Source organism: Saccostrea cucullata, unplaced genomic scaffold (assembly GCF_032062105.1).
Source record: "Saccostrea cucullata isolate Sc308-1 unplaced genomic scaffold, CSIRO_AGI_Scuc_v1 ctg127, whole genome shotgun sequence".
NCBI classification, from domain to species: domain Eukaryota; kingdom Metazoa; phylum Mollusca; class Bivalvia; order Ostreida; family Ostreidae; genus Saccostrea; species Saccostrea cuccullata.
In genome coordinates this window covers 175,239-200,613 of record NW_026940370.1, presented here as the reverse complement: position 1 = coordinate 200,613, position 25,375 = coordinate 175,239, and the positions used below count along the sequence as shown (strand labels likewise).

The window sequence follows — 25,375 nt, the reverse complement described above, 5'->3', positions numbered from 1 at the left end:
TGAGGGGATGCCTAATAGAATATAATCTAATGCATCCTGCTTCTACAAAAAGCTGCCTAATTTCCCTTTTAATCGCATGTTTCATTGAAGAGGAATTTTTCAAAACAGGAAGAGACAGCCGTGAGAGGGAATCTGTTTATTTTCTCTTTCTCACTTTGCGTCATGGATGCTAATCAAAGCTAACAATATAGGCAAAATATATCTCACCCATCCAAAAGTTACAAGTAACCCCCTTTTTCTCCCCCAAAAGAATCGGAATAAGTTATTGGCACATTTTCATCTGGGCCCGGCGAGAACAATAACTATAATTAGCTAGATCGTCTTTCTTTGACAGTTGATGAGAGATGCGTCAACTCGCATTGTTATCTTATTTCTCGGCGACTTCATCATCATCTCGATGTTTTGGCGGTCTGAACTGCATCTCTGTCTATCGGCTGCTCCACGCGCTAACGCGCGCTTTTTGCAAGTCAATAAACGTATAAATATGACAAGGCAACATTCTTCGCAGCATTTTAACTGAACCCTATTGTTGTGGCAACAGGACGATATTGGTAATCCATACAGGAGTTTTTACTACTTTTTATCCAGTGCTTGTATAATAACCGAGATAAACAGTAAACCAACACATAACTGGAGGGATTCCATTATTTTTACTTTTTGTGAAACCTTTTAGTGTAATGTTGAAGTTTACCTACCGGTAGACAGTTTATTTTTCTTTTAAGAAGTGTTTTTCGGGGAATTACTTCTGAAAATGTTTTCAGTGATAGCTTCATCTGCTCGGGTGTCTTCACCTTCGCCCTCGTGCAACAAATCAGGCAAGTCTTTTGTGTAAATTAATTTATCAAGATTTTTGGGTTAAAATCATTCATATATATTCATTATTTTTAATAATTGTTTTTATATATATATTCATTATTTTTAACAATTGTTTGATGTTTTCAACGAATTAAGTATACGTCGTGTAAGTTAGATCATTTTTTTTTTATTTAAAGTTAAAAAACTTTTAAATTATGAGCAATAAAACATCATATATTTTGTTTTCTGAAGATTTTTAAATAACTGTACATGTGTAATAACTTTGATAGAAACATTCTTAGCCTCTTTATGTTTTTAATTATTTCTCAAGAAGTCACATACTCAGAGATAATTTTACGTAAAATATTTCCTTAATTTATTTACTAAAAATTATATATTTTGTTTTCTGAAGATTTTATACACTTAAACTTTTTTTGAAAAAGACAAATACTGCTTTTGCTTTTTACAACGCTTTACATTTTCGTTAAGAATTCTCATGTACATGGGTTAGCAAATTTTCTTCAGTCGATGTTTTCAGAATTATGCAGTGTACTAATGAAATCGTTTTGTATAAGTTTTTTCGCAACTTTTTGTACGACATGTATCACATATTACCTCATTATTTCGTTACCATTTGTAGATCATGTCACAACTTGCACGTCAATTTCAACTGGGATACTTTTAAAACCTTGTCCGTAACTTGCAAAATGTAGCTTATTACATGTAATTAACTCGATGCATGTATGAATTTTTGAATTTAAATTTTTGAAACAAATGTATATCTTGAAAGATATGTTTATATAACTGCAGAAAATACAAGGGTGCATGGATAATATTTGCAAAATTTCATAATGCACATATTAAAACATGCATGTTTCTTTTATAACTGATTTGCATTGTTTGTATGTAATAATACTGAGTTTCACTATTCAAGTGGAAGTAGGTATTCTTTTGAATTTGCGGTTTAATTTACTATGATTTACTTTATGAACATGTTAGAGTACGTAGTTTTACTGTGGGTATAGCTACTAGTGTTTTGCTGTTATAACTGATTTTGCTATCTTTGTATGTAAAAGTATGGAGTTTCACTAATTTATGGATTACAGAGCTACCTTGTCTGCCACTTCCATACTTAATTTGTTATCTGCGTATATTAAAGCATTGTGTTTTATTATATTATTTTATAGTGTATTGCTGCTATACCTAATTTGCTGTATTGCTGCTATGCCTGATTTTTTTATATACAAAAATATATTGCTGCTATAGTTTTATTTTTGCTGCTATGGGATTTTTTTGGGGTAGACAAATTATCAGTTGGGATGAAAAATTTCCAATTCTCCCATCGAATTTTGTTGGGATTTCAGCTGGGATGAAAAAATCCCCCATTCTCCCATGTGATTTTAAGTTTTTGGAGAAGATTATAAGAAAACGTCAATATTATGGAAGTTAAGATTGACATGATGAGGTAAGAATTAAAAAAAAAACACACCAAAATTCAGGAACATTTTAAAATTATGTCTTCTCGAAAGGATACCTAAAGGTTTGGGTTATGTCGTATCCGGACTTAAATGCCGTAGTGTTTTTGAGATTTGTGTTTATTAGGGCACCTTTAAAATAATGTTTGCTTGCCCTCTCCCGACTCAGGGTAAAATTATTGGGTCGGAAGGTAGGAAGGAAAATCTTGAATCCATAAACTTTCAACATATTTGTTGACGAGATAAGAGGAATAAAAAAATTGTCCTGGAATGTAAAGAAAAATGAGTTGATTCATTTTTAGTCAGTCGGGAGAGGGCAACCAACAATTTTTTTAAGATGACCGTAGAGCATTAAGTTTTATTATATAAGTAAATAGTTTATCACTCCTTTACTTGAGTTGATCTGTGTATATCAGAGCATTGAGTTTTAAGTTTTATTGTAGAAGCTAGTGTATTGCTGCTACACACAATTTGCCATCTGTGTATATAAGGGGATTGAATTTCATTATATTATTGGATAGCTAGTGTGCTGCTGCTATGCCTGATTTGCTATTTGTGTATGAAATTATAATAGTATAAAAACGTCAGTCAGCATTTGAAGTAGTGATAAATTATTTTTTGACACAGTCATTGTAATGACCATATAAATAACGAAATGATGACTTTGAACGAGGCTGCTGATATTCTTATTGCAGCAACTTGTTTGTCAATAATTAACATCGTTTAGAAATTGTTCATACGTAGAGCTTTCTCTCGGGTACTAAATCAACTGAGATATATAAACCCCGTTTGCAGGTGAAGAAGGTATATTAGTGCATAAGTACGGGAGGTTGATGATTCAAAAGTGAAAGTCATCACGTTTATCATAAAATATGGTTTTAAGATTGCCATTAACGTCTTTCTCAAGTAAAATATCTAAATATGAGAAAGATATGCCAGACTCTGTGGTATCTTTTATTACAAACTCATCGGGATACTCATTATATCGACATAAGAATAGAAATGACCATTTAATCGTTTCCCGATCATGAAATGGGCACACGTGAGTGTGACTAGTCGGCAGGCGATGCTCACTCCTCCATGGTATCTGATCCCACCTTTGACGTTTTTGAGGTCCGTGTTTGCTCTGCTCCTATTTTGTATTGTTTAATGGACGTTTTAGCTTGAATACAGTTCGTTATCTCCATATATTTCATGACAATACGCTTCGATATAGCTATATGTTGAGTTGAAGGCCACAGCAAGTGCTTTAATCATTTTCACGTATACGCTTTGGAGAAATTCTGCTTCATATGAATACAAAGATAGGTCTGCTAATAAAGGGGTGCAATTGGTTCCCATGGGAATTCCACTTGATATTGTCAACCAGAAACTCGAGCATCCTTTTAATATCATCTTCAGAGTACTTGCATGTACAATTAGATTGTTTTTTAACAAAATAATTCAAAAAATGACCAATGACAAAGTAAGTAAATTGACGAGTTCCATTTTAATGAAAAAGCAGCTGTCAATGATATCAAAAGCCTGGACTTTAATTTATCGTAGGGAATGGTTGTATATAAAGTTGAAAAGTCATAAGTTTTTAAGTTGTTGATTTTGGTAAAATTTTCTTATTTCAAAGGTTCCAAAAGTTCCTTCAGTTAGAAGTTTTAAGTATGCACATCTAATTTAGACCATTTCTCGATTATATTGTTTGTGCAGTACTCCTGAACTTTCTCCTTCACAACTGTTAATAGTTTAGTGGGGAGTAGAGAAATAGGCTTGGTAGAAAATTTACTGGACTCGTTATGTATCTCTGTAAGGATTTTTGTGAAGTTTTGGATCCAATATATAAATGGTAATTCAAATTCAAATTAGAGGATTGAGTTTCATTATATTATAGGATATAGCTAGTTTATTGGTGTTGAACCTTATTCGTTTTCTGTGTATATATGGGAATTACTTTAATTTCCTTTTCACTGTATAAGTAGATAGCTTGTGTATTTCTGCTATAGTGTATTGCTGCTATACGTAATTCCCCATCTGTGTTTATTACAGGATTGGGTTTCATTTTATAAGTGGATAGGTAGTATATTGCTGCTATAGTGTATTGTTGCTATAGTTTATTGCTGCTATACCTAATTCCCATCTGTGTATATTGCAGGCTTAAATTTCATTTAATAAGTGAATGGCTAGTATTGTTGCTATACCTAAATTTCATTCTGTGTATTTTAGAGGATTTGGTTTCATTATATAAGTGGATAGCTAGTGAATTGCTACACATTGCTGCTATGGTGTATTGCTGCTATAATGTATTATTGCTATATAATGCTGCTATAGTGTATTGCTGCTATAGTGTATTGATGCTATAGTTTATTGCTGCTATCATAATTTCCGTCTGTGTATATTACAGGACATCACCACCAGACCCATCAGATGAACACGGAGATAGAACATAGTTGTGAGGTCAGCACCGCCAAGAACATACAGGATAAGGTCGGTGCTCTTACTGTGTTATATTGCTAATCAAACTAATTTGATTATTTTGTTAGTTGTAGCATGATGTCGAATGTTTTTATTATGCTTCTCAAGTGTTGCTTTTAATGCCCCGTAATCGAAGATTCGGGGGTATATAGTTTTTGCCCTGTCCGTCCGTCTGTCTAGCTGTTTGTCTGTTTGTCCGCAAAAATCTTGTCCATAGAGTTTGACCCACTTTTAAAAAACGTTAACCTTGGCCATAACTTTTGAACCTTTAACTCTAGAGATTTCATATTTCACATGTATATTCCTTGTAACAAGACCTGTTTTTGGATACCAACAATTTTGACCTTGGAGTTTATCTTGCATTTGAGAAACTTTAACCCTCGCCATAAGCTGTTACATGGGGGCATCAGTGTTTCACAAACACATTTTGATTTATTTAAACTTCTCTTTAGTTTTGTAGTTCTGCCTGAAAAAAATGATTAAAAATGGCTTAATCCAAGCTAATAACCAATTCATTATCTTAGAAAACTTTAAATAAAAAGACAAACAAGCCTTGTGTATTTTTACAATTAAAGAAAGAACTCAAAATGGAGGAAAAGTGGTAGCTAAATTAGCTAAGGGGAGTATACTTCGTATCAAAAAAAATGATCAATACCTCGAGTATGACATATTTGTTCCATACAATGTAATTCGAAATATGGCCTTTATCTCGTATGAAATCATTTATGTCGTATACACATTAACCTTCTTTTAGACACTAACCATTTAGGGCTGGTTCTGGTTTACATCCTTTATAGAAATTGATTGCACTCAATAAAGACAGTCGATTTCAGCAGCTACTTAACATCAAATAAATGAGTTCAAATCACGCAGCATTAATTGCTATCAAGTATATTATCGTCATGAAGGCAAGTAACTAGAGTATGTATTCATTATTTGAGTACTAAACTTGAAAGCTGTCTCTTAATTCTTTATTTTGAAAACTTCTCAGTAATGTATCAATGAAAAATTCAAATTTTCAATTTTTTCTCATTAAAACTAAGTGGGCTTACTTGATTTGTGTTTCATTGTATCTGCTTGGTCAGGTGGTTATAAAAGTCTCAAACAACGACACTTATATCCTTGTAATTATTTAACCTATTATCCAGATACATGTATGTTCTTTCATTATTTTCTATACTTGCCCAATATATATTTATACAACTGAAAAATCATTTTAACCTAGCATGTTTTTTATGAACAAATTAAGTACACATTTTGAAATAAATGTTAAATAGCGCTATACAAAAACTCAAACAAAAGATATGATTCATTTTGCAAATTTATTATGGTTTCTATTACATGTCATTGATTTATTATGTATTTGCTTTATAATATAAGGTTTGCTCTCTTTTTGATCCTTAAGGTCAAGTTCTAGTCAAGATCTTGTAAATGAGTACGCCAAAATAGATTCAAACTTAATTTCTTCCCGTACATTAAATAGAATTATTTTGAAAATGAAGCGATTTTATGAAATTAAATTTTAAATCATGTTAAAATAACTAGTAAATCCAAAAGCAATATATTCAGTGTAGTATCTCCGTCGAAACATGGAAATTGTCACCATGTCTTCCTTTAGTTAGTGAATAGTTGATTTTTATAACGTGCTATAAATAAAAAGATAGGTAAGATAAGCGATATGTATTCAATCTTTAAGAAAAACAGCGACTGTGTTGTTAGTTCAATAAGTCAATCTTTGCTATGAACACAGTATCAGGACCTACATGTATTATTACTAGTATGTTTTCCTGTGTGTCAGGGCTGGTCACAGTAGCCTAGTGGTGAGGCGTTCATTGTGTGATCGGTAGGCATGGGCTCGATTCTCATTCGCTGCATTGCGTCATATCTATGGCGTAATTATTGTAAACAGGCCACCAACTACCGAGTTTAGGTGAAAATTAAAGCTTTTCCGACTTACATGTTGACCTCTATATGAGTCAAAGGTAATCCAAATACTTCAAACAGTATACCGTCAATAAAACATATTTCTCACTGCAAGATTGAAACAAAAATATACTCTTAAGCCATTTTAAAAATAATGTTTGCTTGCCCTCTTCTGACTCAGGGTTAAATGATTGGGTCGGTAGGTAGACGGGAAATCTACTGCTTATACATGTCCTCAATTGCTCTGCTTAGACTTTTAAATCTGTTTTAAATCTGTAACAAAACGACATACATTCAACATGAACAACCTTTAATAAGATAAGTTCTATGCTACACGGAAACCTGAAAACGACCATCTTCCCGACCCGTCACTTTTGAACGATCCCGTACCAGATGATGGAGATACAATCGTTACCACATCGGCTTCATTTAGGGTTAAAACTGCGAATCCCGTTGCCATTTCCTCATCATATGCCTGTTCAGTGTCTACATATATGGACCCACGATACTGGCCGTTTTGAAGGATGTGCACTGAAACTTCGCCGTAATCTCCACTTTCTCCGAGTAAGTGTTCTCCCGCAGCAAATGCCGTCCATGAAAACGCGTAAAGTCCCTGGTTCGGTGCGGTAAAAACCCCAGAATGATTGTTATAGGCGTTACCATGGTTAGTAACAACGGTGTCGAAGATGTACACGTGATTATTACCAACATGTGCAAAGTTTTTGGAAATGTACGCATAGAAAGCAACACTGTGATCACTTTGAGGCGTTGTCAGCAAGAGACGTTTGGATAAATTGTCTGTAAAGTTAATGAAACTATTTTAAAGTTAATTATCTTCTAAAGTAAATGTTTATATTGAAACTAATTTTTTGCCAAAAAGCCAGCAAAAAGATTTACTGTACGTTTTTCGAAATATTACCTTTGTCATTGGAAATTACCAATGAAGACAGAATATAAAACATTTTTCTAACTTTTTGATGAACGAATCGAGATTTTTTTCAGTTGTGATAAGACTTTTATATTACTTATAAATACTAATTCCAAGTCCTTGTACAACTGTATGATATAAACGAGATTTTTATCTGATGTCAATCACAGAACAATTTATGTCACTTTAAAACTGAGTTAATATCACTTCAAATAATGTATGATAATATAAATTCATTTTAAAAGTTTTACAATTAAAAGCATTTATAACAATGACTACCTTGAGATCTTTGAATTTTGCTGGTTTTCTCTTGTAATGCACTATTTTCTGTCTGCTGATTAACTCCATTCTCAGATTTGCAGTTCTGTTTCATCTCGTCTATGATTTTCTTCATCATTTGAATTTCTTCACTGTGTCTCCGTAATTCTCGATCTTGGCGTGCAATAACATGGTCCCTCTCTTGGATAATCTTTTCTTGCTTCTGCACGATTTGCAAAACCTCATTCATCTTTCGCTCTATTTCCCGCCTCCATGTTTCATCAACGTCTGCTTTCGTTACAACTGCAAACGACAGTATTACAATCGTCAGCACGAAGTTGAACGGTGTCATCGTGGATTTTCAAATAATCAGTGTTGAATTAGAAGATAAGAGAATTCAGATTAGATTGTTAGTGACCTATGTTTATCTACCGACATACCATTAATTGGCAAGATAAAGTTCTAACATGTCCCGAAAAGTAAAAAAAAAATGCTTAAACTTATGGTGAATGCTTGCTTCGATCTCCCGTAGAATACCATTTATGATTAAAGTTAAGTAAATAATTACGAACAAATTACACTATTGAACTTCATGTATACAAAATATTAAAAAAATATTTGATAATGATAATGAGACTGATATAGCAATTAAATTGAATTAACTGTATGTTGATAGTTTTTATCATTGTACGAAAGCCGAACTCTTGCAACAGATATTTATTTTCTGTTTATTGACAAACCATCAAGGAAGATGGGTGAACAGGACGTGCAGAATTCCTATACTTTCAGATATATAATAATCATGTTTAATTTAGGAATGAAGCATTTAGAGTAAAGTTCTCATTATTGAAATTCAATTGCGATATACGACCTCGGTCATCCAATCATCGGGCCGGGTTTCACAAAACAATCGAAAGATCTGTCCTAAGATAGATCTTACGATCATCTTAAGATCTGACGTCTGACAATCATAAGATTTGTCACTACTGTTTCATAAAACTATCTTAAGTATAAGAAATCTAAAGATAAGTCTTAAGACAAATTCCATTCTTCAATATCACAGGGGATTGCTGGTTATGGCCATTTTAAGACTATTTTTCTGAAACCTTCCTTAATAATTTATACAAATATTTTTCACTTCAAATCCCATTTTAGTGAAAATTTGAATAAAAATTAAAAACTACACGATGAAACCTATTCATTTAAGTCATTAAAACATGACTCAAGTAGTTATTTTTATTTTTTATGACAAAAGTTTGTATCATTTGTCCTTAAACAAAGTCACTGTATCAACATATGGATACATGAAATATTAACTATAAACAGGATCCTTCATATGTATCCTTTTATCATTAACTCATTTGACAGGGACGTGTCTATTTTAACACACAATCCGTAAGAAATACGTGCTTTTCCATATCGAACGAACCAAGAGACATTAATCCCACATGTAAGTGATAATAGTATGACTGAACATAAATGAGGAAAAATAGTAAACGATAGACGTTTATTAAAACGTCAAGCTGTCAAAAATATGTATCTCTAGAGTAAAATATCGAATATGCAGTAGATATGTTAGACGTGAACGAAATTAATATTAAAATTCATAAACATCATCGATATATCTATCATAAAGTATTGAAAACCACATTAGAAGATTTCTTTTGATGCAGAAAAAAATGAATACTGGTCTGCAAATTCTGTGGAACAATTTCTAACTGTAAGAATTACATACGATTGTTTGAAATGAAATATATGGAGATAACGAACAGTATTCAAGCTAAAAGTCCATTAAGCAATACAAAAAGGAGCAGAGCAAACATGGACTTCCGAAACATCAGAGATGGGATCAGGTCCCATGGAGGAGTGAGCATCCCCTGCCGACCGGTCGCAACCGCCGTTTGCTCCTACTCACTTTAAACGAGACTGCTGATCTTTTTTCATCAACTTGCTCGTCAATTTACCTCGTCTTTGAAATTGTGCATACGTAGAACATGCTCTTGCGTATCGAATCAACTGAGAGATAATAAAATCCGTATGCAATTTATGTATATTGCTGCATAAGTAAGGAAAGTAGACGATTGAAAAGATAAAGCCATCATGTTTATCATAGATTTGAATGTTAGATTACCATTATCGTCTTTTTCAAGTAAAATATCCAAATAAGAAAGGTGTACCAGACTCTGTGGTATCTTTTATCGTCAAGGTCATCGGGATATATCGTATCGACATGAAAATGGAAATAACCATTGTTAACTTCTCTCTAAGAATACATATAAATGAGGAATGCAAGCATCTTTTTAAATACCAATTTCATAGTACATCACGCGTGTAGAATAAGAATGTTTTCATGAAAATGAGTCTTAAGATGTCTAATGACAAGAAGAAAAATCTGTCCTATCATTGAACATAAGCGTGGTTCAGTAGAGTCTGGTTTTGTAGGATAAGTGTATATCAATATTATACGTTTTAATGCTCTTCAGTTTGGGTAAAAGTTTCGTGGCTTCAAAATTCGGGAATTTTAGGAATCCAGTATGTTAATTCAAAAATATAGCTGTTGTGAATATTAAAAATATTTAAATCTGACAGGCACTTTTGAAGAATCTCTTCTAACGAGCTTTATGTGTATAAATAGGATTACCGCTTGTAAAATCAACTTAAATGTTCTTGTACATGTAAATTGCCTTTCTAAAAACTAAAATGTTGTTCATGCAAAAATTTTCGACATTTTACAGCAAGATTGACATAATTTACTTCTCGTAGTATTTTTTTCTAATGTAAATGGGTTTCCGTTTCCTCAATTGGGTGCTTAGGTTAAATAATCTTAAATTGACTTTCCGCAGATTAAAAAAAAAATCTGAACATTACCATTCTTTTATGTATATGAAATAAACCATAATTTACCAACAAAGCATATTCGAAAATATGAAGAGCAGAAACATCTCTACAAAGAATACGAGGGGTGATCAAAAAGTTCGCGAACTATCTCTATATCTACAAAACCACAACTCAGATTAGAATGAAATTCGGTACTCACATAGCCATACAGAAGATCTATAAAAAGCATATGCTGAATAAAGTTTTTCTCCTTTTTTTGTGACGTAACAATGTGAAAATGACGTCACTATGTAGGTCACTTGTGACGAAAAATGATTGTCTCTATCGAACTCGTTCAACAACGACTGTACAATTTATTGTATGTCTTAAAAATCCATCTGCAGTATCATATAATAATTTGTACACAGTTTATTAAGATAAATGAGTTCCTATAAATTTAATTAATGATTGGATTGATCGTTTCAGCGAAGGAAGGCAGGTGGTTAAAAATGATACTTGTCATCTTGCCCAGTGAAAGCAGGTTTGAAAAGATATGTGTTTTTAATTAAGCAATTTGCTATGAAAGACCTCCAATTTACAATTTGAAAAATAGTTGAATATGTGAACAATAATATGATTATTAAATACCTGAGATATCGTTTACTTTAGATTTTAAACATATTAGATATGATAAAAAGGAGGCACCAATTCTCTATCCACCTTGAATAAAGGTCTCTCCTGAGACAAAAGATTTGTGTTTAAATGGTCGCCATGCTTGTTTTTGGAAAGGATATTCTTATTCAACCATTCTGTTGCCGAGAATTGACTATTTCTGACATATGAACTGTTCTTGTCTAAAAATTAACTCACATGGAAAGAAATATAAAACTCAGAAAAATCTTTCACCTTTTGTGACAGAACGCTACGAAGGGGGTCACGTGACCGCCAATATCACGTGATTCGCGCATGCGCAGAACGGTGGTTGATGTGCATTAAAATCGGAGAGGATTAATTTAAAATATATAATCAACATTGAAACCAAATATTGTTTCTTTTATGGAAGTTATTCAAATAGTTCGCGAACCTTTTGATCACTCCTCGTATTCTCGGAACTGATGAAAGAAACTTAAGTATTTCGACGTACTTTTATTCGTTTTCAACCGGCTAAGTATTTCTGCTTTACTATACTTCTAAGGATATCACACCCTTCCTTTGCTCTCCTTAATTTATCTAGCTTTAAATGCATTTTGGTCCCATAATTAAATTATTATTTTACAATTCTTGGATATACTAGTATTTAGAGAACAAGTTTAACTATCATTTCTGAATCTTTAAAAGATTTTTCTCTCATTCTAAGATTTATATGTGCCTCAAGGATATTCTTATGTCTAATTAAAAGGAAAAATATTACTTTTCCTATAAATAACGTATGAGAGGAGATGAAAAACTCCTGAACTAATTAAGCATAATTTGTAGGCAGATCTTGTTTTTATGAGTAACGATAGAAACACGAACCATTTTACATTTTTCGATGTTTGTTTTAGCAGCTTGAAGTCAGAAGAAAAATTAATTACTCATTAGTGAAAGCAAATTAGTCAAAGAGACTGAGATTGAAAGGAGTGTATCTCATATTAGTCACCGGGTAACTCGAAAAAAAGCTGAATATCGGTAAATCGAAAAAAAAAAAGAAACAAGGTCATGAAAATGAGTTTTGTTGAGACCAGATTAATCCCACCTCATGAGGTAAGGTCTCATTTGTGAAATATGAACTCATAGCTCTGATAAAGATGAAGTTAATGGTTCATATTTAATCGATCGTCTGCTGAGAGCGTGAGGCGGCAAGCAAAGAAGCAGACGATAGCAGGGGCAATCATTCCCTACATCTTACATTGTCTTAAGTTATTACCTGCCAATACTTGTCATCCATCATTTAAAATTGAAAAATCGATAAATCTTGTTTCTGAAATTAGTGAGATATCATGCATATTTTATCGATGTGACGTATACGTACGCAGCTAAGGAAACAAATCGGTTTCCGTTCTGACCTAATTTAAAAAATACATATTTTTCTGCTGTGCATGTTCTTAATAAGTATTTCAATAAATGTTCATGGCAATTTCCTTAATACTCAATTATTTAAGAATGGTGTGTTAATTTTGCAATCAATGGGTTTTTTTTCGGATAATACTTATGCATTATATTGTTTAGAATAAATATTAAATAGAATTTTAATAAATAATGATACAGTTATCAATGTTCCACCTCTATGCATGTTTTTTGTGAACACATAATTATGATACAATTAGCTGTTAGATGTATGATAAAGTGCGGTAAGCCAGGTTTCATTTTCCAAAGTTTGTTTGTATGCATGTTGTTAAACATCCATCTCGAGAATTTTTTGGTCAAACGGAGACGCGCCATCATTTGCCGCTGGAGGGCTGCAAATTTTTGTCCTATACTTGACACTTACGGCCATTGAGCAGTGAGTGATCTTTTTCATGCCAGTACCTTCTGCGACACGGGACGATTTCATTCGGAGGACCGGTCTCTACGTCCCATAGTGGGATGTGGTCGTATCAAACATGTATCATTAAAACATTATAAATCTATAATTTATAAATAAATTTATAACTTCTCCCATGGACTTGTTGCATCATCTTAGTTTCTTTTATTTTCTGTTCTTTCAATGTATTTTCTGTAAATAAACTAGTAGTTTAGAATTAGACCTTGCAACATGTTTGGTCCAAAACCTATGTGTATGGTAAACACGCATTTGATCACAATAGACTTAAATGACTTTTTGTAAAAAAAGATTAAAATGTAACATTCATGATTTTCTTTTTATTTTCTAATTTAGGAAAGGGAAACCTTCCTGTCTTATGGAATCTTCAATATGGTAGCAGGAAAAAGGACAGCAGAATTACTTCATAAACAACACAAACATGAACAACATCGTCAGTCTCATTCGGATGTCTGTGGGTTCTCAGATTTATTTCACCATGCCAAACATTCAAATGAATCTACTCCCAACCCTTCTCCAAAAGTACGACATCAACGCCCAACGCATGCGCACACCATAGATCTGTCAGAGCATGTAGCTGTCTGCAAGTCACAAGGCCACCATCAGAAAAGTTCCAAATGTGATCTCTCTAAGCCTCGAGACCTGCACAAACACAAGAAACCCGAGGACCTTCACTCAAGTAGTTCAATGGATTCCATCTTGTATAAATCCGCTGTGAGCTGTCATAAGCCGCTTAAGTGATCTTTGATCAGTTGTTTATTTGGAACACTGCTGAGACAGGTGGCGGAGATTCAAAACAATGTGCTTTACCGATATATTAATGTTGTTTGAAGGATCAGAAAAATGATTTTCCAGTACATTGTACTTGTATTTTGCTTTACAGATCTACTTCATTGCACATGGCGTCTGCAATTCCTCATTTATAGCAGACGTACAGGAGGACTTGAAACTCCAGAAAACATCAATAACTTAGAAAACATTGATATACCAGAGGTTAAATCACATCAATATTATATATTGAATATATCATTGTGTTATCCTACATACGATAACCATTCATTTATGAAAGTGTCTGAGTTATAGAACTTCAAATACCTTACAAATAAGCCTTGATTTTCACTATACATGTTTAAAATAAATTGTAAATAAAATGTTTTCTGATACTAGTAAATTGTTCATCAATTTTTCTAGTTTTGTGGCAAGTGGAAATAGAAGTAGTTACTATGAAAATAGAGCACTGTATAATACTTTAATAATGGTCAAATACAGATTCATTTTCAATCATCGAGTCATTTCAAAGAAAACATGTAGTGATACCTCAGTATGACCAAAAAATGAATTGAGTCTCCAAATCAAAAGATGATAAGATTGTATTTTGAAATGAAAACGTAAATGCACGGAGAATACAATACATAATTTGTTCTAAATGAAACTAGTGCTAATTGTAACCCCTAATTCCTGTAAGACATTTTTTAAAATATGATCAGAATATCATCAAAGAATTATAAAAGCTTCAATGATATCAACTATATGTCATTTAACGCATTGTACCTTCATGCACATGCAAAATATCCTTACAAATATATTTTGTTAAGCTTTAAAATATACTTACTGCAAATAAATTGGTCATTTTGCGTTTTTCGCATTCGCACTTGCACTCATGCATGTTTGTGCATTTAATTTTGATAGTACCATAATGTAGGAATCCATTATACCTAAAAATATTCTAAATTTCATTCCGTTTTGTTGAAAACTAAGAAAGTTGTAGACATTTAAAGTTTCAGCCAATCAGATTGCAGCACAAATGCATGCGGATGCTTTTATGATAATTCTTAAATATCATGCTTTAGATCTTCATAATGGATATGCAAGTTGAAAATTTCAAAGGATTCTGTCAAAAAACAAGATAGATATTGAGATTTTAGTTTCAGCCAATCAGAGAGAAGCGCACGCGCATGCGCGTGTTTTTGATGATATCATAGAGTTTCAAAGCATTTCATAAAAAATTTAAAAAGTTAAGTATCAATTTATTGGACATTTCTCGTGTTGCACGTGCGCGCTTTGCATGGCATAATTCTTATATATCAGGCTGTAGAAATATATGACTATGTTCAAAATTTCATAGGATTATCAAAAAACAAGAAAGATATGAAAAGCCAATCAGAGCAAGCGCACGTGTAGATACTTTATTCTGACCATCTCGTCATGTCTACACTACTAATATATACTTTCATAATGAGTTTCAAAGCATTTTCAAAAAAAACATATCTATTATATTGTCATTTCACGTGTTGCACGTGCACCAAAAAATGACCTTGATTCCAAATCTACATTACATGTCTACTGACCCTATACAGGTTTTACCCAAGTCGGATGTGTATTTTGAAATGAAAATAATAATAATAATAACTAGATGAGATCTCGTTGCGAGCAACGAGTAGGTCTTCCGTTGAATTACTCGATAAGATGTGATGTGATTTTGACTGAAATATTTGTTTAAATATTGTTGCAAATTGTTAAGATAAATACTTTTGCTTCAGTAATGTTTAACAAAGTATTGATCATTAGAGAGTTATAGATAAAAGACTTTTGGCCCCTCTGAGCCCCTCATTTGAGGGGTCAGCCCCTTTTTCTTGATATCAAATAAAAGGTCTCGTGATTTTGAAGATTTTTTGTTCAGCACTTATTCAGAGATTTCTATTTGTTATGGAGATGAAATAAATATTTAGACCCCTACAAGATTTTATTAACATTTGAAGTATGCATGTTGTCTATTCAATCTTTTGTTCAATATTGCAAAAGTTCCATATACAGATCACGGAGCATATACTGTTGTAAATTGTTAAGATGAATACTTTTGCTTGATAATGGTTAACAAAATATTGATCATTAGAGAGTTATAGATAAAAGACTTTTGGCCCCTCTGAACATCAGATATCAAATAAAAGGTCTCGTTATTTTGAAGATTTTTTGTTCAGCACTTATTCAGAGATTTCTATTTGTTATGGAGATATGCTAAATGGAAATATTTAGGGGCCACCCCTACAAGTCCTTAACGGGGCCGTTTTATAAACATTTGAAGTATGCATATTGTCTAGATCATCATTCTGACCATCTTTTGTTCAATATTGCTTATTAAAATATTCCCCCTTTTTGAGATATAAGGCGTCAAAGATTTGACATTCTGGCCCATCTGACCCCTAATTACGTAACATATCATCAAAATCTTATCATATACTGTTGCAAATTGTTAAGATGAATACTTTTGCTTGAGTAATGGTTAACAAAATATTGATCATTAGAGAGTTATAGATAAAAGACAATGTGTTTTAAGATTTTTTGTAGCACTTATTCAGTTTCTATTTGTTATGGAGATATGCTATTTCTCATTAAAAGTTTAAAATTCTGACCATCTTTTGTTCAAATTGCTTATTAGAAATATTCATATAAGTATAGCTTTCTGACCCCTAATTACGTAACATATCATCAAAATTTTATGATATATAGTTGCAAATTGTTAAGATAAATACTTTTGCTTCAGTAATGTATAACAAAATACTGATCATAAGAAGTTAATATTTACATTTATTGTATATTTTCAAATTATGAACAGGTATGAAGAAGGAAACAAAATGTGCCAAATTTTGTGAGATATTTTTGATTTTTTAAAACCACGAGCTTTGTTTTTGCACTGGAATCTCAAAATGGCACTAACACACACTGAAAATCTCAACTCATTATCTTGAAACCTTGTCACCGCGCGTTTCGTGAAAATCCATTGAGCCGTTTGCTAGAACTCGCGTGCACAAAATCTGTAAGAATAATAATAAAAAAAAGAAGAGGGAAAAAGAAACAGAACGAAAACAATAAGGTCTTCCGTTGGAAACGGAAGACTATATGCATTTTCAATAAATGGAGATAACGAAGCTTATTCAAGCTAAAATATCAAAATGTACATTATTTTGTGTTTTATTGTACTTGTCCATTTCTGATTAAAAGTTTAAAATGTATCCAAATGGAAGAAAGCATAGTATAGCTTGTTATAAACATTTATTGTGGTCTTCATGAAAATAAAATTAATTTTCTTTAAATCCATTAGAAATAAAAATACACACGCGACAAATGTATACGTTATATAATTAAATATCAAAATGTACATTATTTTGACAGAATTCAATTCAAAAACTATAACCATGTTATATTAACGTAAAAATACAACAAATGTGCGTTTATAATTAATTTGTCACTTTTCCTTTGCGTTATTTAACTTTGCAACGTCACAAACGTCAAACACGGCTGTTACGTCTATAAAGCACATCAGTTTTGCAGGGCGCTAAATTCACATTAAAAATTACCGAAATAAAGAAACATGAAGAGAAAAAATTAGAGAATGTAAATATAAGCATTGAATTCATATTTTGGGATGTCTTCGGTCCGATAACACACCTGGCCATGCCGACAAATTGAATACCGCGCTAACGCTTAAATGTTTGTGATGTCTCACTGAGATTGATGTTATTTTAAGCCAAAAGTGATCAAAAGCCCAATAAAAAGGCACTTTTCTAATTATTGTTCGAAGGAAAAAAAGGACATTAATTTAAAATTATTAAAATTACTAATTTATTACAAGATATTGATAGATTAAGCAATTGTTTTAGTGATCATTTTATATCCGACTCAGCAATACAAAATTATCTCAAGCCGTTCTTTACATGTAAAGATTAAGTGATATAAGTTGAAAAATGATAAACATTTTTTGGGAAAAAATGATTTCTAAAAGCTCATAGGATAGCTATTGATATCAATGTCTGTGGAATTTCGTGTTTACCCGATCATGACAGGAGACGCTTGATTCTCCTTGGCATCTGATCCAACTTCTATAATTTTTTTCTTAAGATTCCCGTGTTTGTTCCTGATTTATATGATTGAAATAGACCAGCTTCATTACTGTTTCTTTTAATTCTCTTTCTCATAGCTTTATAGTTTATGCTGGTTAAGTTTTATTGAATGAAATATATATACCGAGAAAACAGTATTTAAGCTCAAAGGTCCATTCAAACTTTAAAATCAGGAGAAGACCAAACGCGGGTCTCTAAAACATCAAAAGTAGGATCCGGTGTCATAGAGAATATTTTCTATTCTTGCAAAATTTTAAATTGGTTCTTTCTTCATATACAATTTTATATAATAAAAACATGCAACAAATTCAACTAAAGACAGTTGCACCAATCTACATCCTATGAGACAATGTTTCTCAAATCATGAAAACAGTCACTTCTATCATTTCTATAATATTCTGTGTTAAGGTTTTTTTCTGATACGAATTTTTATTTCACAATTTAGAAGGGAAATTCTTTATTTTGATATCTAGGACGAAGAGTTGGAAATAAGGTAAATCAAGTTGAGGGTTTCCCTACAAATGGCTTAAGGACACACTTTATAACAAAGTTAGCAAAAATCTGTTCAAGTCATAGGGCTACTTATACTCCGTTTCCGTGGTGCTTTAGTGTACATGGATGATATATTGTCTTCTCCGACAAATTCTGATTTATTCCTTTTTTTCAATTTTGCGTGAAATGAATTGTTTTGAATTTCCTATCGACATTTTAAACACACCATTCCCATGTTTATCATAAAATCGTTCACTTTTGGTAAAATATGCATTTGTGTACTAAAATTGGGGACCCTTTGACTCAACATTAAGCTAATTTTCATTTAGAAAGAAGCAAAATAATAAAACTACTGGTATTGTGCTTGGATGAAGGAGAACGATTGCATAAATCACTGCCTTAAAAGTAATTTTTATGAACAATATTGAGACAATAATATTCTTACTTTCTTTATTATTGTTTCTCAGTGTTGTCGATTAAAGTACATGTAACACTATTCCGCGGTCTAGAAAGCGACGTTTATCTGTAGGTGGTTATGTTCAGAGATGATTATGAAATACCTTCTTGTTTATCCTATTTGCAATTACAACATGCTTGTGAAACATTAGAGATTTCTTTGTGATGATACACGCAAAAAGCTATTTCTGTCAAAATTTTAAATTCCTACATCTATAATAAATTTTTTTTCATATATTTCTTCATTTTTATAGCATTTTACTGGATCGTGCATAGCAAGTATAGTATTACCTGTTTGCAGATAGTTTACCAATAACGTAATTTAATCAAGTATAACATCCAAATCAGAAACAGTTTTGCCATAAAGAGTCATGGCTTTAATATATGTTAATTTGATTTTATTATAGGGACACATCTAGTTGACATATAAATGAAATTTATATTCTTCCTTTATATAACATCATTGAAATATCTTAATGAATTAATCGAAGGCCACAGCAAGACGTTGCTTCTTCTTGTGAAGTTTTATATAAATTCTATTTTGTAAAGATATAAGAGATAGCTAGATAAAAATTAAGCACAATTTGTACAAATCTGAATAAAAACAGCTTGTAAGACAAAATGTTGGAAGACCATATCTCTATAAACAACAAAAATATTGTTAATCAGGAACTCGAGCACCATTTTAATGAGATCTTCAGAGTATCAGAATTAGTATTTTCAATGTTTCAATGAAAATATCTTATTTAAAAAGAGAAAAGAAGATCGTTTATTTGTTTTGACTACACAAAGTTAACTTCAAACTTAGTCAATAGAAATTAGGATATGAACACACTTAAACGCAAATACTTTAAAATTTAAAGAAAAACATCACCTTATTATCTGTATGGATAGGGGAAAAAATCTTTTTTTCTGATTTTTCTTTTTGAAGGACATACTTATACATGTACATGTTAGAGGATATAATAACAGGAGCTAAATATTTGGCTTGTAAATTAGTAAGCAGAATATGAAAAAAAAGACGTTTGAAGGCGTTATCCTGAAGGCTTGAAATAAGGCAAGGAAACGATTGATTGAACATCGGGAGGACACATAGTTTATAAATATAAACAAATATATAAAAATTGAAAACTAAACTTAAAAATTATAGTAAACTCTTTCAAGTTTCAAAAATAAAAGAAACGGAAATTTACAAACATTTATTGAAACATAGGTAATCAGAGATTACAGAGCTCACCTCAACGAATGTTGTCTTTAAGTAAGGCAAAGTCACACAATTAACCAACAAAAAGTGTCCATCCCAAAATGAAAATATTTATGCAATTTTGATCTGATATTTTTGAATAGACCTATATAAAAGCTTCAAACTAGTTCATTTTCATGAAAATGTAATTAAAATCCAGCATCTGAAGCAAATTTGAGAGTTTTCATCCCTTGATGCATCATTTGTGCAAGTTTGGTTTATACAATGTTATATGAGCCTTATAGTTTTTTGGTAATAGACCTGCACCCATAACTTTTACCTGGTCCATTATCTGAAAAATGTATGTCGAATTCGGCATCCGAAGCAAGTCCATAAGTGTGCATCCTAAGATGTATCATCCACGCAAGTTTTCTCATTATAGGGCGCTCATAGTTACCTGGAAATGAAATCTGCATCAAAAACTAACCTTTTCACTCATCCACAAAATGTAGGTCAGATTCAGCATCTGAAGCAAGCCTGGTAGTATGCATCCTAAGATGTATCATCCATGCAAGTTAAGTCATTATAGGGCTCATAGTAACTTAGAAATAAAACCTGCATCAAAAACTTTAACCTGTTCACTTAACCGGAAAATATAGGTCAGATTCAGCATCCGAAGCAAGCCTGGTAGTGTGCATCCTTAGATGTATCATTCATGCAAGTTTGGTAAACATAGGGCTTATAGTACTTGGAAATGAAACCTGCACCAAAAACTTTAACCTGTTCACTCATCCGGAAAATGTAGGTCAGATCCAGCATCCGAAGTAAGTCTGGTAGTATGCATCCTTAGATGTATCATCCATGCAAGTTTGGTCATTATAGGGCTCATAATATCTTGGAAATGAAACCTGCACCTTAAAATTTAACCTGTTCACTCAACCGGAAAATGTAGGTCAGATTCAGCATCCGAAGCAAGCCTGGTAATATGCATCCTTAGATGTATCATCTATGCAAGTTTGGTCAACATAGGGCTTATAGTTACTTGGAAATGAGACCTGCACCAAAAACATTAACCTGTTCACTCAACCGGAAAATGTAGGTCAGATTCAGCATCCGAAGCAAACCCGGTAGTGTGCATCCTTAGATGTATCATCCATGCAAGTTTGGTCAACACAGGGCTTATAGTTACTTGGAAATGAGACCTACACCAAAAAGTGCACCAAAAATGTTAACCTGCTCCAAAAAATTAGCCTGGTCATTCCTTTGCTGAAATTGCAGCATCTGAAACTTTGACTGTTACAATGAAACACACTAGAAGCATCTTCCATTCATGTCTAATCAATATAGGACATAGAAGTACTTAAAAAGAAAACTGCTCCAAAAAACTTAACCTGGGACGCCGACACCGACGCCAAGGGTATTACATAAGCTCCCCCCCACTTCGTTGAGGTGAGCTAAAAACGATAGCATTCTTTAAATGTTGCAATGACCTTCAATGTTGATATTTCAGCTGTTTCGGAAAATAATGGTGCAAAATGATTAGCGATTCTGGTCGGACATTTCGGAAAATTAAATTTGTGAGCATCCGTTACTCTCATCTCTTTTGATGAATATCTTTGTTTGTAAATTCTATGAATATCCTATTGTAATTCCTCATTAATACTCTGGATTTTCCCCATTAGATTCTATGCCAGAAGCATGGATACCAATTTAGAATTTGGTGCCTTTTTCAAAGTTTTCTAGACATCGACATGCAAGCACTTCTCACTGTTGATTGTTTTCCTCTGTTCTCTAAACATGTTGGAATTCAAACAGCTGAAATAATTTTGCAAACTCATGCAAAATAGATAAAAGATTTGGAGAAAGAAATGTTACATGCAATAGTCTACGTTTTATAATATTTAGGCATTTTAACAAGATTACAATAGAAGGACTATATTTAAATGTAAGAGCCTGAAAAGGATTTCTTTTTTCTAAATCCAAAGTACTAATTACAGTTAATCAGATATCTGTTTATCGAAATGAGTTTACTTCGGTGTAAACTGGAGAATTTTGAACTGAATTCTTTTTTCTTGTTATTCACTTATTTTCACTATTTCTGGGCACATCTTCATACAATCTCTGAAAACGCGTCTTCTGTAGGGAAACAGATTGCAAGCAATTACAACCTATCAAAACAGTCGTGATGGAGGGTCCTCGAACAGATTTATAGCTTTAATGAGCCGTTCTTTTCTGTGAGTTTTTAATTTTCTTCAGCGAATAAACATTGTAAGGAACTTATGGAAGTCACTTTATCTCATAATTATCCCAACAGTTATCATCGTTTTCAATGTTTGCTTACTCTTTGGATGTGTGTAATACAGTTGTTTTGAATACATTTAATTTTTAACGGGCGGGCTTATTCGACGTAAAAATGTCGTTTAATTTGAAGTCTAGGAGAAGAAAACTTGACGTAGGAAAAACATGAAATGCCAATCAATAAAACATAACAATTATGACGACAGAGTAAAGCCTACGATAGTTATAATTAAATTAATGATCAGTGAAAGCAACATGAAATCCATTAATAAAATGTTAACTGCTTCCAGTTGTGTACCATATTGTATGTGCAAAGTTCAAATGACTTTATTACTCAGTGAACTATAATAAAAAAAAAATTAGCAAAAACGAGACAAATCCATGAAACTCTTACTTAAAGAACAAGTTTTCTATATATAAACATGAATCTTTATTCTAAATTCAGTTTCTTACAGAATAATCAAAATTTTCTTAAAACATTACGTTTCATTTAGATTTATCTAGAATTTAACACAAGACTTCTGGAAAACAAATTATTCGCAGATTCTATAATCAGGGGGAGGAGGCATTACTTTTATAATTTAAAGAGTCTAACACCATTTGAACTTATATTGATCCAAAATTTTTTTCAATACAAATAATCAGTTTAGTTCACAAAACACTACCGCAAAAAAATACTGAAGGATTGAATTCAACTGAATAAAGGTAAAGACGGACTGATGGTGATAAAATTAATGTATGCAGCCTTCCCTCCTTTCTCTATAAAGAGACTATAATAATTTACAGGTAAGTTGTATCAACTTTGTTTCTCTTTGAATGTGAGATCTGCAGACTTTAAAATATGATATAAAACCAGCAGCATAAGAAAACTAGTTACTCCCTCTTACTCTCTTTAAGGAAGAAGAAATTGGAAAGAGTTTCGAATCGTTCTTATTAAGGATGAAAGAGGAAAAGGGTGAAGTAATTTTTTTATTATTATTTTAATCACTTATTGAAGAAAAATATTTCATATAAGCTGCTTAATTTTATCTATAGCAAAAACAATATATAGGTATATCATAATGAATTTCAAGTAACACGCAGATATATAATAAAATTAAGCGTTTGCTTTACTGACTGATCTGCCTTTTTCAATGATTCATGACATGTACAGGTCTTCTTTGTTTTGTCATACCCAAATTACCATTATGTTCTTTTTATCAATCTGAAATATTATATGGATGAAAAATGATTCAGCTGGCTGTTTTCGTTCCTTACTGATTTCTATTGATACATGTATAAACATGAATGTATGTCATAACTATAAACACTCCCCAATCTTAGGCGCAAAAAACTTTCATTTATGAAGTCATGGCTACAAAAAAAGAAAACAACACTTTCTACGTTTAACCTCAACGAAAACAGCTGTGGGAGTATGCAATAACCCTATTGTTTGTGATTGGTTGCCACAGCGTAATTGGTCTCCTTGAGTGGCGAAATCAGAGAAAACATATCAATTTTCATTAATGGAAAAATCGAACTGCAAGAGACCGATTTAGAGTCAATTATGACAAGCTGAGAAATTCTAAGCATCACTTATTTCCATAGAATTTTATAATTCTATGCATTAAGTATCGAGGTTTATTTATAGGAGAGACAGAACTCAAAGAACAGATGCAATGATAAGTTTTATTCTGTCATGACCTGAATTCTCCCTACACAGAAAAGCACTTTTCCTTGCAATTCCTGGAACGTCATATCGAATTGTTTTATGTTGACAACCTGCCAACAAAGACTGCAGTGTTTGTGTTTATATTTGTCTTTACCACATTGGCAAGGATTATTTCAGATATAATTAAACATTAAAAAAAATAATTAAAATTCAAGCATCTCTAAATTGATTACATTGTATGCATGTTAAAGCGTCACTTTTTTTTTTTTATTAAAACACTGTATTGTAATCTTACCAAAAAGAGTAAATTGCAAATATATTTAGGATAATTTTTTTCCCTGTGTTATATCAAAATTAGAATTGGACCAAGAATTAAGAGTCATTATATTTTTTATCATATACTTTTACCTGCAGACATTTTGTCTGTGTACAGTTGGTATTAATGCCCTTATCGACTAAACAAGACAGTCAACATGACTCCGTATTGTATAAATGAAGCTAACAGCTTTGTTTTCTTTTTATATCTTTGTCCTCTAGCTTCTACCATTCTGTTTATATACAGCTGTATTTTTAATCTTTTCCGGATTGGTAAAATAGCCTTATAAATAGTTATATAGCATTATCTTTTCAAGCATAGAAAAAGTAGAACAGGATGAAATAGGAATAGAGTTTTTGTTTCATTTGATTGACTGATTGATTGTATATTGTTAAACGTCCATCTCGAGAATTTGTCACTCATATGGAGACGCTTCCTCTTGCCGGTGGAGAGCCACAAATTTTGTCCTAGCTCGGCACTCAGGGCCATTGAGTAGTGAGGGATCTTTTTCGTGCCAGAACCTACTGCGTCACGGGACCTAGGTTTATACGGTCTCATCCGAAGGACCAGTCTCCACGTCCAACAGTGGGATTCGGCCCCGCGACGTAAGGATCAACTCCTTACTTCGCGACTCTAGAGCAGACGCTCTAACCGCTGCGCCATGCGGACGACTCGTTTAATTTGAAAATAATTTTGATAAAAAAAAATTTCAATAAAAATGGAACCCGTAAATTTACTAACCTTGTGATTGGTCAATTGCAAAATTATTTTGTTAAAAAACATTCTGATTGTACACAAAAGTACTCAGAAATTTTGATTTTCAAATGATGAGTTTCTGATTGACAATATCTAGATATGGTTTTTAGAGACCAGGTCTTCCAACAATTTATTGGAACTCCCA

General features: G+C 32.3%; 1 protein-coding gene across 2 annotated transcripts; it reads left to right on the top strand.

Annotated features, from left to right (window-relative positions):
- The first annotated feature begins 376 nt into the window (after nucleotides 1-376).
- On the top strand, nucleotides 377-14,016 carry LOC134255227 (uncharacterized). 2 transcript variants are annotated; one of them, XM_062737741.1, is made up of 3 exons: nucleotides 377-815; nucleotides 4,663-4,745; nucleotides 13,517-14,016. In XM_062737741.1, the coding sequence occupies exons 1-3, from the start codon at nucleotides 752-754 to the stop codon at nucleotides 13,919-13,921; spliced, it is 552 nt and encodes a 183-aa protein (XP_062593725.1). In that variant the 5' UTR covers nucleotides 377-751; the 3' UTR covers nucleotides 13,922-14,016. The 2 variants fall into 2 exon arrangements, with proteins under 2 accessions (XP_062593725.1, XP_062593726.1); XM_062737742.1 differs by lacking the exon at nucleotides 377-815 and adding an exon at nucleotides 1,840-1,860.
- The last annotated feature ends 11,359 nt before the right edge of the window (nucleotides 14,017-25,375 follow it).

Bases quoted from the DNA above. Each gene is read 5' to 3' on its own strand.
- LOC134255227 (XM_062737741.1), top strand. From the start codon at position 752: ATGTTTTCAGTGATAGCTTCATCTGCTCGGGTGTCTTCACCTTCGCCC. The intron at 816-4,662 runs GCAAGTCTTTTG...TGTATATTACAG, and splicing joins GCCCTCGTGCAACAAATCAG to GACATCACCACCAGACCCAT. The intron at 4,746-13,516 runs GTCGGTGCTCTT...TTTCTAATTTAG, and splicing joins CCAAGAACATACAGGATAAG to GAAAGGGAAACCTTCCTGTC.